This window comes from Ahaetulla prasina, chromosome 3 (assembly GCF_028640845.1).
Source record: "Ahaetulla prasina isolate Xishuangbanna chromosome 3, ASM2864084v1, whole genome shotgun sequence".
Taxonomy (NCBI): domain Eukaryota; kingdom Metazoa; phylum Chordata; class Lepidosauria; order Squamata; family Colubridae; genus Ahaetulla; species Ahaetulla prasina.
Window position 1 is genome coordinate 18,364,624 of NC_080541.1, and position 15,064 is coordinate 18,379,687.

The following is a 15,064-nucleotide window of genomic DNA, read 5'->3' on the forward strand; positions in this document are numbered from 1 at the left end:
TGACATTTTTTGTTGATCTGCAGCATCTTTCTGGCAAAAATATCCATCCGAGAAATGGGTTCACATTTACAATGTGAGTCACCTAATGATTGCTGTAAAAACAGTCATAAAATCTAGTCCAGTCACATGCGTGCCTCAATTTATGGCTATTATGACTTACAACCGAAATGCTGGTCCCAATTGCAGGCATAAACTGAGGACTCCCTGTCCTCTATCCTCTGTCCGGAGCTTATTCCTTCCCTTTATGCCGCCCCATGACAAAGAAAACAATGAAAATAATTTTTGCTACTGGGTGTCCAACTGGTGGCCTGTGAGCCGGATGCATCATGCACAGGCCACACCCACCCAGCTCCGCAAAGGCAAAAAAGTCACAAAATGTCACATGACACAACCGAGTTTGACACCCGTGTTTTAAATAAATATAAACTTTTCCTCCTTTTAAAAAATTAAATAAAAATAACCTTAAGCCGGGGTGTCAAACTCACGTTGTCAAGGCAGCATCACGTGACGTATTGGGACTTTTTTTCCCCCTTCACTAAACAAGGTGTGGGTGTGGCCAGCGCGTGACGCATCCAGCCTGCAGGCCAGGAACTTGACAGCCCTGCCTTAAGCCCATCGCTTAAATTTGTTAATTTAATATTGATCAATCTGAAGAAAAAAAAAAAGGGAAGGGGGAGAAATAAAAAAATAACCTAAGCCTACAAAAAAAGAGAAGTAATAGAAGGTGGGTTACCTGCCAAGTAAGCTAAAAGGAGCACAGAAGGGAGTTTCCATTTCTGCTCAAACAAAGGGTTTCCCATAGCCAATTGTTAGAAATATTGCAGCAACTCAATTGCTTGTTTCTTATTCAGTGAGTGCTGAGTCAATCAAAATGAGGATGTTGGTGTGGCTCACCTGCCCTTTTGCTCTTACAACAGCTTAAGTCAACAAAAACTTGGCTTTCTCAGGTACGCACCTATGCGTTTTGCTACCAATCTTTCATTTTCGACAGACCCTTTTATTGTTTTATAAGTAGCAGGGGTGAAGGATTATTTGAGGTAGAGGGAAGGGAAAAAAAGAAAAGAAATGCACAGCTCTGGGAACCAGCAAGTGATCTCATGATTACTTACTCAACATCCACCAATCTGCCAAAAACAGCTACTGCGGCTGCTCATAATGAATGCCGCTAACTGTGATTCCTGTAAAGCAATCATGCTGACAGGGTCATCCGAGGTCAGCTCTTCATCAAAACAGCCTGGGTAACACCATCCATGTAAAATACATCAAACTGAAGTGGTTCTGCCTCTGATTCTTATTAACAAGAAGAGAGAAAGGCCATTTTCTGCCAACACCTTTGCTGAAAGCTATGAAAGAGCACGAATGCCAGTTCTGGTTTTCTGCAAGCCCAGGGGCCTTTGCCCTTTGCCTTCCCCCCTTACGTTGGAGGGCAAAGGCCTTGCACCCAAAATTTGACAGAACAGCCAATCTGGGGCAACCAGATATCAATAACCAGAATTTAATCGTCCTTCCTCTCAAGTCAATGTGATGGAACAGAGGCTAAGCGTCCTATTCATGAGGGGCCGTTGATGCTCTCTGAGCTTGGTTGTTTTCTTGCAAAAGTTTCATTACCCAAATTAGGTAACATCATCAATGCAGCTCACTGATGATGTTACCTAGTTGGGTAATGAAACTTCTGCAAGAAAACAATCAAGTTCAGAGAGTATCAAGGACCTCTCATTTCAAGCCTGAGCTACAAATATGCTCCTTTATCTATTCATCTCTTAGAGCACGGGTGTCAAACTCACGGCGTCACGTTGCCGTTACGTGATGCTTCCTGATGTTTTTTTCCCTTCATGGAGCTGTGGGGCCGCCAGCTTGACACCCCTGTCTTAAAGTCTTTAAGACATTTAAGGGATGTGGCTATCAACATTGTTTTCCAGCAAAGCCCAAACACCGTTGCTGGTCTGTTTTAAGCCTTATGGGAGGGGCCAATCATCTTTTGGCCCTTTTTGCTTTAGTTGCTCCTTCTGGCAGCTCTTCTCATGCGTGCATTAGGAACAGGCTCCTCCTGTTCCTCTGCCTCACTACTATCAGTCTCTGGAGGCTCTGGAGTCCGCACCTCACTCCCCAATGGCCCTGGCCTCACCTCAGCCTCATCGCTGTCCGATTCCTTTGCCAGCTCCGCAGGCTGCTGGCAGACCACAACATAATCCAGCTTGCCAGTGAAGCTTTGAAGAAGAATGTCTGAAGACAGAGTTCTGGCGTGTTTCACGCTACAACTCTTTTCACCATGTCAAATCCACCTCCATGCCATTCACCGCTTTCTGATCTGTCCAACCCAACTCTCTGATCTCGGGCTTCATTCAGTCCTACAGTTTTTGCAATACCACTTGGTTACTCAATTTTCTTGGCCAAACCCGAACCTCTAAAACAGGGTTGTTAAACTCACGGCAAGTGGGCCAGATGTGTGATGTGCCCATGGCCGGTTTAGCAAAGGGGGAAAAAAGTCACGATAAGTCATGTGATGACACCATGACAACATGGGTTTGACACCCCTACCCTAAGAAATTTGGTGCTATAAATCATCAAAAAAACTCTCTGAATTGTTAATATTCCTCCACCTAACTCTATAACCTTCATGTCTACATATTATAATTGCATCTCATTAAATAGTTCAGACATCCCCAGCCTGGGTCTCTGTAGTTGTGTTGTGACTACAGCTCCCAGAATTCCTTAGGTCCCTGGCTGTGAGTTGTAGTCCCAGAATAGCAGCATGGTCCTGGTTTGGGAATGGATGGAGTTGGTGGGTTGTCTCAAACTTTCATAGCACAGTCACTAAGCTTTCCCTTTATTCTACCACATATTTTTTTCTTTCTCTTTAGATTCTCATCTTCCATATATAGCTATATGGCTCCCCTAACCTCTCCTTCCCCCCATCCCCAAAGATTTTTTTTTTGCATAATTGCAAAAACTTTGCAAGTACTTCATAATTCCATTGAAAAATTTGAAACAGTTCCAGAATTTTATAGAAGCTTGAAAAAGTATGTCCCTAATTAAAATCTAGGGATTGGTACAGAACTAATGCTGAGCTCATATAACGTATTGAATAAGTGAAATGACATTTTCCAAATTGTGTTCCACTGACCCCTACAATCAAGATTAGAGAACTTGACGGGATTGTATGAGAGATCAGGAGCAAACCCACCCAGCCCACCAACCTTCCTTCAAAATCAACCAATTTTCCATCACTACAGCTTTAGCTCTTGATCTGGAATTCAAGGACTTTAAAAAAAACAAAAACTAATGGGTTCTATGACTTTAAAATTTTTGAAAACCCCTTACTTAAAGTGCTTCAGATACACTTCTAAGGGAGGTCACTTTTATTCCAAGTTACAGGGAAGGGAAAATAAAAGAATTTCCACATCTTCCTTAGCCACTATCAAAGATCAGCTTTAAAATTAAAGAGGGCACAAGTAAACAAATGGTTTTCACATGGGCAGGGCAGATACTGGCCACTATTCTAAGACACAAAAAGTATATATAAATACAGTACCGGCTTCTGTGACTCAGTTCCTAATTCGCTATCTGTCACATGTCGAGAGAAGAAAAGTGATCTCATACAATTCGTTAATCATTAGAGTGTTTCAAACTCTGGGTTTGCTTTCATGACATGGGAAAGCTATAAAAGTCGGACTAAAGAACAGCCACATTTACCTGTTTTACTGTATCTTCAACAGCTTTCATATAATGACTCAGTTCTCTGTTCATTACAGCATATTCCAACATCACTTCTTCCACTGTGTTAATTTCTTCCAGGTCATCTGCAAAATAAAAGTTTACTTAATTAAAAAAAAAGAATTCACTCTTTCAGACAACTAGAATCTGAAGATGTTTAGAGAGAACCAAATTAGAACAAAACATAGTAAATGTATGCAAGAAAAAAACAGGGCAACATAGTTTAATTTAAACATGTAAAAACTATTTCTCTAAATGCTGCATGGATAGAAAACTGGACTGAGTGGCTTCTTTTCAAAATCAGTTCTAACCATCATTGATGGAGATCACAAACAGGCTCTTTCAGTGATGGTTTGAGGGAAATGATCATGTTTTCTCCCTCATGAATCTAAAATACAGGTAGTCCTTGACTTATGATCACCATTGAATCCAAAATTTATGTTGCTCGATGAGAAATTTGTTAAGTGAGTTTTGCCCCATTTTGTGACTTTTCTTGCCACAGTTGTTAAGTGAATTTTTCCAGTTAACGTGATTGTTAAAGTCAGTGGTGGGTTGCTATTGGTTCACCCCGGATCGGGTAAACTGGTAGCAGTGGCGGGAAGTTCCGCCCACCTCCCCAGACGTCTCTGCACATGCGCAGAAATATTGCATGAGCGCGTAAGTGCATCCACGTGCGAATCGGTAGCGACGGGATTTGAAACCCATTACTGGTTAAAGTGAATCTGTCTTCCCCATTGACTTTGCTTAACAGAAGGTCACAAAAGGTCCCCAGGACATTGCAATCATCAGAAATATGAATCAGTTGTCAAGCATCCGAATGTAAATCACATGACCATGGGGATGTAGCAATGGTCATAAGTGTGAAAAATGATCATAACTCACTTTTTTTTTCAGTGCTGCTGTAACTTTGAATGATCACTAAATGAACTGTTAAAAGTCAAGGATTTCCTGCACATTTTGATGGATTGTTTCAAAAGCCATTTGCCTATCTTACTTCACCAAATTATTCCATTAAATATCTGTTTACAATTTAAAATATGTTTTAAATTGTATATATAGTTATTTAATATTCTAAGACATCAAGTAAAGGCTTGGTGCATTAAGATTAAAGTAAGTAACCTTAAATAAATAAATTAAATCAAAATAATGCTGTGCCAGAATCACAGCTGCAATTCATGGTCTATTATGGTTAAACATTTCATGGAAATCAACTGTCTTTTTCAAGGTACATGTAAATACAGCAATTCAACTTTCCATACCATTAACATCGGCACTCATAAGTGCTACCATAATTGCTTCTCTAAAGACGGCACTAAAGACGGCACAGTGCAACTGTGGAACTCATCGCTACAAGATCCAATGAATATCACCAAACATCTTGTTGGGGCTTGGAAATTAAGGAGAGTCAGACCTTTTAAATACTAGGATGAGAGACCACTAGAGAAAAAAGTTATGAGCTAGATAGTAAAATTTGAAAGTTGTATCCCATAAGATGGCAACAACCACCACTTCCATATTGCTATCAAGTACAGGTAGTCCTTGACTTATAACCACAATTGGGACCAAAGTTTCTGTAACTTCAAAGGCTTACTGAACAAATGGTTGTAATTTATGGACTGCCTGCAAATTGGGATATTTTCTTGTAATCTCCAGGAGTTGAGCCTTCCCATGAAGTACTTTAGGAAGAGGATTAGATTGGTTTTCCCTGTGGTAACAAAATATGCGACAAAAAAAGCCCCCTTTTAAATTCTTATACCGCAATAGATTTGCCTGTGGTAGGTCTGGGGAAACTTAGAAACAGTGTTTCCAACTAATGGGAAATGCCCAACTGCACCAAGATATACAGCTCCCAACTCGGTTGGTTAATCAGAGAAGGACAAAATGTGTCCCTATGGAAATTATCTTCAACCTGCTCTCCAGGAAATAGGAGTTAATGAGCCTGCAACTCACAAATGAGTATAGATTTAAAATCTTTCTCTTCCTCTCTCTGAACCATCAAATCTCTAACAGCAGAGTACAGCCCTGAAAGATTTACAATGAGTTTCTCTAGCTCAGTTTATTGTCAAGACGCTAAGGAGTTAATATAGAGAATCTTGGAAACTGAGTAAGCCAAAACTCTTAAAGCTAATTATTATTAAATCAATTAAAGCAGGACCTCTCAAAGCTGTTTGAACCTTTTTTTTACTAGAATGCAGGACAGATGGGCCAGCTAATCATTATTTTCCTAGCTATGATTGACTCTGAATTATCCATCTGCTCATCATTAATTATGGCTTGATAAATTCCTATTTCTGTTTTAGCTGCAGAGTTCTCTCTTATATCAAACTAAGATTGATAGTAGCACCATTACAGGAGCCCCCTTTTTTTCTCTCGATCTGATTGGAAAAAGAAAAAACGGAATTTCTTTCCAATTTGTTTGCAAAATTAGATTTCTTAATTTTAAAGTAGCAACGTGTGAATATGAGCCAAGGGTAGGGCAGCATTCAATCAATATCGCTATTACTTTCATATATATTTTTTTACGTGAGCATGTAAACTTCTTGGTTACTTGAACTATTTTTTTTTTCAAGTAAGAAATAAATAATTTTTAGTCACATTTTTGCATTTGAACTGTAGAGGTATGTAAAGTGCTGAGATGACCATAAGATCTGTTTCCTAAGAAGTTACATTATTCCAAGCCATTACTTGGAAGAAAACCATTTATATTTTTGAAAACCATTCCCACTTTATCTTCATAAACCCCACAAGAGAGTATGGGTTAAAAACCCATAAAGATCTGAAGGGAAGCAAACAAACTTAATTTTGTCCACTGTACTTCACCAACTATCCACCAGCTGGCTATTTTTAACTCTTATTATCAGCACCCATTATACTGTTCACCACTATCAAAAAAATTGTCCTTTTTTTTTTTTACTATTTTTGCCTATGTAATTACAGAAGTAACATTTCTGTCATAGGCATAACAGACATTTTCCAGACTGCATTTTTACATGTTGTGCAACCAAAGGCCATTTTACAATTCTTGGGCAACCCCAGCTAATGTATTACTCAGAACAACATTTCCTTAGTTTTATGCAAGAAGGATTTTGAGAGAGAAAGAATGGTGTGAGTGCGTGTGATTTCAGTTACCAACACCTAATCATTAGGCAATCAGGGTATTTAGTGCAGAAGTTGTATTTAATGAGTCATCATATTGCTCCAGAAATATTTAACAGAAATATGAATGCCCTCTCCTGCGGAACTATGGTTGAAACTATAATTAGCCCCCATTCTTTTAAATGTCATCCCTTATAAAATCAAATCTGAGTCAGCATTTTCTAACCCAGCAAAAAAAATAAAGGTTTATCCAAATTGAAATAGCATCAACCAGAAGCTGTGCTTTGCCCACAAAACTGAAGCAAATCATAAGATTTTCTTTCCACAAGAAAGGAGAACCTATTATTTTAAAAAAATCCAAACACATGTCTTTTAAGCTGACTTCTCACCTTTCCTCCAAATAAATCCCTTCTCCATTGCAACATATAATTTGGTATTGTTTTTCATGGAAAAGGCATGTAAACGGTACAAAAGTCCAAAGTAAGCTTCCTTTCCCATTGAGCAATTCCTTTTCTCGGTAGAGTCCATGAACAGCATCACACAAACAAGACATTTCCTAGCCAGGATGCTAAAGGTCTCTTCAGTGCTTTCTTAGCTAGCTATAGCATCTCAACAAAAACCTAGATTCAGTGCCTCATATATTAATTATAGCAATGTTTCTTGGCCAGTTTCAGTTGTATGAACTTCAACACCCAGAATTCCCTAGCCTGCACTCTGGGAGTTAAAGTCCACACATCTCAAAGGCAAGGTTGAGAAACACTGTAATATAGCAATCTATCTTACTGCCTTGCTCACCTAATGTTCCTCCTGGAAGGTCAAATCCTCAGATGAGTTATCTTAAACAAGGCTGGTTTCAGTTATCAAACAGGATTGCAGCAATTCTTTCTAACTGGGGCTAACTTTAGAAACAACTTGGAAGCATGCAAATCAAGAAAATGTAGCACAAATATTCAGCTTGTGCAAACCGCTTTTATTGCTTTTAAAATTTAAACTGTTTGCACATCCATTTCTGAGCTCAGTTTAAAGTGATAGGTTAGATCAGGGTTGTCAAACTCCCGGCTCGCAGGCCACACCCACACCTGATTTAGCAAAGGGGGGAAAAAGTCCCAATATATCACGTGATTCTGCCATGATGTGAGTTTGACACCCCTGGGCTAGATTCTCACAAGCTGCTGAGCCACAAAGATTCCAGTCACTTTTTAATGAAGGATGTGGCAATTCAATCCATACAGTTTGTTTACAGTTCAGCCTGTTGGGCAAAGGAAATGGGTTAACGGACAAATCAAGGGACAAACTAATGGAAGAAAAACATATCTTGTGAATTACGGTCATGACAAACAACTGAAGATTTTTTTGATGTCTAAGCATGTTACTTAGCGGAAAGTTGCAGGATCCAATCTGGGTCGGTCATTGGGACCAGAAGTTTTGTCTTCTGAGCTTTCGGACTTATGCTGGAGACAAATTTCAGCGAACTTCATTCTAGCAGAGTATGTGTTGGTCTCTCAACTAGAGAGACGTTCCCTGAGGATGATCTCTAGCACAAGTCCAAAAGCTCAGAAAACAAAACCTCTGGTCCCAGTGATCAACCCAGATTGGATTCTGCAACATTATCTGAGGACATGTATATTTGCCTTCATTTGTTGATGAAAAGTGTACTCTTGAGCTTCAAGTTCATCTACTGCTATAGATAAAGAGTCTTCTCCAAAGTAGCTTCACAATTGCATAACCATCTCTCTGGGAAAATTCCTCAGTCTCTTTTCTCTTCTTAAATGGACTGTGAAACTTACTTGATTGAGACAAGTAGAGTGAAAGATATCAACTTTGTCAATCTCTGTATGTAAGATGGAGAAGGGACAGCTTCTTATCTTTTGTTTCAGGCATCAAAATATCTTGAGCAAACCGGCTATGACAGTATTGTATAAACATAAATCCCATAATTATGTGTTGAGTGAAGAATTTTCTTTTGTCAAACCTACTTGGTCAATTGTATTGTTTTGTATTTATATAGATATTGTCAATTTGGGGCAAGAAGGCTGCATGCTTTACAGCAACAGATTTTTCCAGAATCTGTTCATTGGAGCTCATTACAGAAAATTGGCCCTTGTGGTTTGTAAACCGTATTTTATGGATTAATGGGACATGCAAACCCAGAAACTGTGCTTATGCAACCTAACGCTTGACGCAAACTATGATTAGCCTAATGTGTACACACAGCCAAAAGCACAAGAATGTAATAAGTGAAAGGCCAGAAGCCTCTTTTTCCAAAGCATATCCAATTCTCAGACTTTGAAAAAGTGGCACCCACAGACATCCAGGTGAAGTTGTAGACATCAGTCTCCAGAACAAACTCCTGTCTCCTCCTGTCCTCACCTTCCTTTCATGCAGTTGCTTTCCTATGATCCTTTGGGAAGCAATTTCACACCAGCCAGGTGGCCAATGAGCTTCTCTCCTTCAGAACTGACATGGATCACATTTCATGAATCATAAGTTTGGCGAATACATGTCATCCTCCTCTCTCAATGAATCATACTTCCAACCAATACTAACCTTCACTGAGCTATACATCAGAACATTGATAATGCAAGGAATTGCAACAATAGCATTCTCATTAGAGAAAGTGATTGAGATAACAAGTAGCTGAAAACCCTCAAACTTACTGAGAATGGCTTAATTGCTATGAATCTTAGACTTAAAAAAAAAAAGCAGCTAACAAACAGGTGGAGCCCAACTGACACAAGACGGATATTAACTAATTATCTCTTACACTTTATTCTTCCGGGCTCAACAATCCACCCACAGTGCCTCTGTTCCTAATTTAATGATGCTCAACAGAAACTAAATAGGCCTCTAATTTTTAGCATGTGTAGGTACCGTTTGTGCACACCATTTTCAATAGTACAGAGGAATTATTGAGTCTGTCATTTGCACCTCTATAACTGTCTGGTTCGGTTCTGCAACCCAACAAGAAAAACACAGACTTCAGAGGATAATTAGAACTGCAGAAAAAATAATTGCTACCAACCTGCCTTCCATTGAGGACCTGTATACTGCACGAATCAAGAAGAGGGCCATGAAAATATTTGCAGATCCCTCACATCCTGGACATAAACTGTTTCAACTCCTAACCTCAAAACGACGCTATAGAGCACTGCACACCAGAACAACTAGACACAAGAACAGTTTTTCCCCGAAGGCCATCACTCTGCTAAACAAATAATTCCCTCAACACTGTCAGACTATTTACTGAATCTGCACTACTATTAATCGTTTCATAGTTCCCATCACCAATCTCTTTCCACTTATGACTGTATGACTATAACTTGTTGCTGGCAATCCTTATGATTTATATTGATATATTGATCATCAATTGTGTTGTAAATGTTGTACCTTGATGAACGTATCTTTTCTTTTATGTACACTGAGAGCATTTGCACCAAGACAAATTCCTTGTGTGTCCAATCACACTTGGCCAATAAAATTCTAATTCTAATAATTCTACAGCATTATTTCTCAACCTGATGATCTCCAAATCTGCTTGGATTACAACTCCTATTATCCTTACCTATCACCGCTTGGATGCTTGCAAAAGAGAACTTTACGCTGAAGCAGAATATAAATATTTTGGCTGTCCTGTTCTATATGCCAAGGAAAAGGGGGAAAAAAGAACACAGTTGTTTGTGCTTTGCTATCTCTTCTCGGTATCATTTGTTTTAACATTTCACTAATTCTCAGATGATAGGCCCCAAGCAGGAGTGACCTTTTATAAATTTTTATAATTTATAATTATAACACGAAGCATAATCGTTATGCTGTTCAATGTTTGACTAAAGTCTCCTGAAATGCAAAGCATATATAGTACCTTATCACTATGATTTTTCCCACTGCATTCAGGGCCCACTGCATTGTAGTTCTATGAAGTCCCATCAAGCCAAACCATCCATCCTCCTTATGCAGGCAGAATAAGTAGAGTATCTGCTAGGTTTATGCAAAGGTTCTTGTAGCTTCCTGGATGAGTTGACCCACATCTCGCACTTGTCCCAAACAACACAGCCAATACTGAAAAATGTTGAAAGTTACGGTTTATCAACTTCTAGAAGAGGCCAGAGATTTCTTACGCCTGCTCAAGGGGTATTTACGAGACCGCCTTCTGCCACCGATTGCCTCCCAATGACCTGTGCGCTCCCACAGAGCGGGCCTCCTCAGGGTGCCGTCGGCCAAACAATGTAGGTTGGCGGCCCCCAGGGGCAGGGCCTTCTCTGTGGCAGCACCGGCCCTATGGAACGAGCTACCTCCGGGGTTACGCCAACTCCCCGACCTCCGGGCCTTCAAACGTGAACTAAAGACCTTATTATTTCACCGAGCAGGACTAACCTAAGAAATATTTTAGCGAAATTTTAAACGGGTTTTAAATCGGTCCCTGACCGTTTTAGTGATTCGGCCATTAAATATTTGATTTTAATTGTTTTTACATATTGTTACCGTATATACTCGAGTATAAGCCGAGTTTTTCAGCACGTTTTTTGTGCTGAAAAACGTCCCCTCGGCTTATACTCGAGTCTACGTCTCCGGGAACCCCGCACAGGAGGGGGTACCGAACGGACTCCCATGGGAGGGACGGGGAGCGGGCCCGCCGAGGTCTCGCGGGATTTGTCGCCCCCAGGCCGGCCCCCATTCCCGTGTCTGGTGGGCGGACGGCGCAAACTTGGCGGGCTGTGCATTGGCGCGGGGAAGCCCTGGTGGTGCAGTGTTCCCGTTCGCCCTGGCCTCCGTCCTCCGATCTCCTGCGCTGGGAGGCGGCGGCGAGCCAGCGGCAACCGGGCACCGCGGACTTTGGCAAGGAGGAAGGTGGGAGGCGGAGCTGCCGGCTGTGGGGGTTGAGGCGTGCAAGAGGAGTGGCGTGGAAAGGCCTTTTGTGTGTGTGTGCGTGTGTGCGCGCCTGTGTGCCCTAGGGAGGAAGCGGAGCTGCCGGCTGTGTGGGGGTTGAGGCGTGCAGAGCGCGCCTCCTCTTCCTCCACGCCGCTCCTCTTGCACGCCTCAACCCCACCATCCCCCACCCTCTCCAGCGTGAAGGTCACCTCCTCCTCTTCCAGGCGGCGGCGGCGGCGGCGGCGGCTCGGCTCAGCGGGCGCCACAGCCGGCAGCTCCGCTTCCTCCCACGGTCCCAGTCCAGCGAGCGGTGAAAGCGACATGCCGGCGCCGCCCGCTTTCACCGTTCGGCTGGATTGGGACCGCTTGGTCCGCGCGGCGGGCGGGGAGCCGCCAGCCTTCTCGGCTGAGGAGGAGGTTTCAACGGTGAAAGCGTCGGCCGAGAAGGCTGGCGGCTCCCCGCCCGCCGCGGACCCAAGCCAAGCGGTCCCAATCCAGCCGAACGGTGAAAGCGAGCGGCGCCGGCATGTCGCCACCGCTCGCTGGACTGGGACCGTGGGAGGAAGCGGGGCTGCGGGCTGTGGCGCTCCGCTCGGAGCCGGAGCCGCCGCCGCCGCCTGGAAGAGGGAGGAGGTGACCTTCACGCGCGGAGAGGGTGGGGGATGGTGGGGTTGAGGCGTGCAAGAAGAGCGAGCGTGGAGGAAGAGGAGGAGGCGCGCCTCTTGCACGCCTCAACCCCCACACAGCCGGCAGCTCCGCTTCCTCCCTAGGCACACAGGCGCGCACACACACGCACACACACACAAAAGGCCTTTCCACGCCACTCCTCTTGCACGCCTCAACCCCCACAGCCGGCAGCTCCGCTTCCTCCCACCTTCCTCCTTGCCAAAGTCCGCGGTGCCCGGGTTGCTCGCTGGCTCGCCGCCGCCTCCCAGCGCAGGAGATCGGAGGACGGAGGCCAGGGCGAACGGGAACAGCCCACGCTCCGAAGAGGGAAAGGGAGCGAGTGGGTGGGTGGCTGGGACGAGACCCCACCACAAACACACACACGCCCGTGAGACGCCTTGCTTGCATGTCACACACGCACCGCTCGCTGGGAAAAAAAAAAGGATGGATGGATGGATGGAAGTAAGGAAGGAAGGATGGATTGATGGATGGAGGCGACCGCTTTGAAGCGCAACCCTTCTCCCGCAACTAAGGGGGGGGTCAATGTTTTCCCCAATCCTAGGGTGTGGGGAAACAGTCATTCTTTCTTCCCCCCTAGTCTCTCCCGAGATCGCACTGCAGCGCCCATCATCCCCAGCCGGCAATCTGAGCTCGTGCCATCGATGTGGTCCTTGAACTTCCCCCTCCTAGGATGGCCGGCGTGGAGGGTGTGGTGGTGGTAAAACGGCCAGGAGAAAGCTTTCGCTCTTTTCGAGAGGTCCTCTTGGAAGGCTGCCTTGGAAAGGGAAAGTGGGGAGGGGGCAGAGATTTCTCCCTCAAAGGTCCCCTTGGAAGGCTGGGTTGGAAAGGGAAAGTGGGGAGGGGGCAGAGATTTCTTCCTCGGGTCCTTCTAGAGTCCTTGAGAAACTGATATCATACAAGGTTAATAAATTATACTCCTCCTCCTCATTGATGAGTTTTTCATCCTGAAATTGATTGAAACATTGTACCATCATATGCTGCCATAGTATAGTGTTAACAACATCTGTAAAGATGATATATGAGCATGACACTAAGTTTTTTCTATATTTCCCCCTTTATTGAAAAACTTCCATCATGCTTCTTTCTGAAAACAAAGGTCATTATAATATACCTCATTATATATTTGATTTGATGATATTTCAGTTAATAAATACCATTTAAGGTGTTAAGCTTCTTTTCTTTTTCAGCAGCAAAGTGAATTACAACTTTAAAGAACTTTATTACTTTATATTCATTTTATTTTAAGTATAGATTTTAGATTTTTAAACAAATATGTTTAGAGCTTTTATATCTTTCAAGTTATTCAAATTATCCTCAGCAGGTATATAATGGCATCCAATTCCAATATCATGTTGGGGCTTTTGAGCAAGGGAGGAGGAACGTGAGCACCACCTTTCGCTGGCATTCCGGGATTTCCTTTGTTTAGAGCTGGGAATCCTCCTTCCCCTTTGCACTCCCTCCTCCCTCTCTCTCTCTCTCACACACACACACACACACACACACACACAGACTTCTAAAGTCGATTGGCACAATGAAAGGCAAAGACCACAATTGTTTTAAGAAAGAAGCTTTAGCAGGAGGGGATGGGAGGGTGTTTTAAGTTTTGGCAAACAGCCAGGCCAACTGTATTGGAGAAGGTCACACAACTGGCCTTAACATTTTAGCTGCTGTCTTTTCCTCACACTTGGGTTTAATGATATTAGAGACCCTTATTGCCCTGCCAAAAAAAAAAAAGAGCCACCCCAACGCCTATGAAAATTAACCTTCTCTGCCAAGAGACACTGTGCAGGGTATTTTCACTATTGGTGTGCATACAGGCTTAGATTTGTGCTGGGTTCTTAGTGCTTAGAGCACTGACCTTCAGAGGCACCCTGGTCCCTTGGAAGCTAAAGGAGGACTCATTTTCATGCTTGCAGTTGTATTGTCAATTTCTGTGAGACAATGTTGTTGAAGTAACTCACTCACTCATTCATTCATTCATTCATTCCTTGTGTGTCCAATCACACTTAGCCAATAAAAATTCTATTCTATTCTATTCTATTCATTCATTCATTCATTTTATTTTGTCAAATACATATTAAATAATTATATAAATATAAGCATGAATTGAATACATAAAAGGAATACAACTAAAGGGAACATTAGGACAGGGACGGTAGGCACGCTGGTGCTCTTATGCACGCCTTACAGACCTCTTAGGAATGGGGTGAGGTCAATACTAGATAGTCTTTGGTTAAGGCTTTGGGGATTTTGGGAAGAGACCACAGAGTCAGGTAGCACATTCCAGGCATTAACAACTCTGTTACTGAAGTCACATTTTCTGCAATCTAGATTGGAGAGGTTCACTTTTAAGTTTGAATCTATTGTGTTCTCGTGTATTGTTGTGGTTGAAGCTGAAGTAGTCATTGATAGGAAGTACATTGTAGCAGATAATTTTATGAGCTATGCTCAGGTCATACCAAAGGCGGCGTAGTTCTAAATTTTCTAAAGCTGGGAATCCTCCTTCCCCCTTTTGCACTTTTATTGTTTTTCGTTCAAATAAATATTCATGTTATTTTACTTGGCTCTATCTTTATTTTTTACATTGACCAGTAGCTGCCTCATTTCCCACCCTCGGCTTATACTCGAGTCAATAGTTTTTCCCAGTTTTTGTGGTAAAATTAGGTGCCTCGGCTTATATTCGGATCGGCTTATACTCGAG

General features: G+C 42.6%; 1 protein-coding gene across 1 annotated transcript in view; it reads right to left on the minus strand.

The window, feature by feature from the left end:
- Positions 1-15,064, minus strand: part of NSMCE2 (NSE2 (MMS21) homolog, SMC5-SMC6 complex SUMO ligase) — a 294,893-nt gene that overhangs the window by 255,627 nt on the left and 24,202 nt on the right. Inside the window, exon 3 of the mRNA XM_058179139.1 lies at positions 3,694-3,800. Coding sequence (XP_058035122.1) covers positions 3,694-3,800 — 107 coding nt within the window. The remainder of the gene's footprint in view (positions 1-3,693; positions 3,801-15,064) is intronic.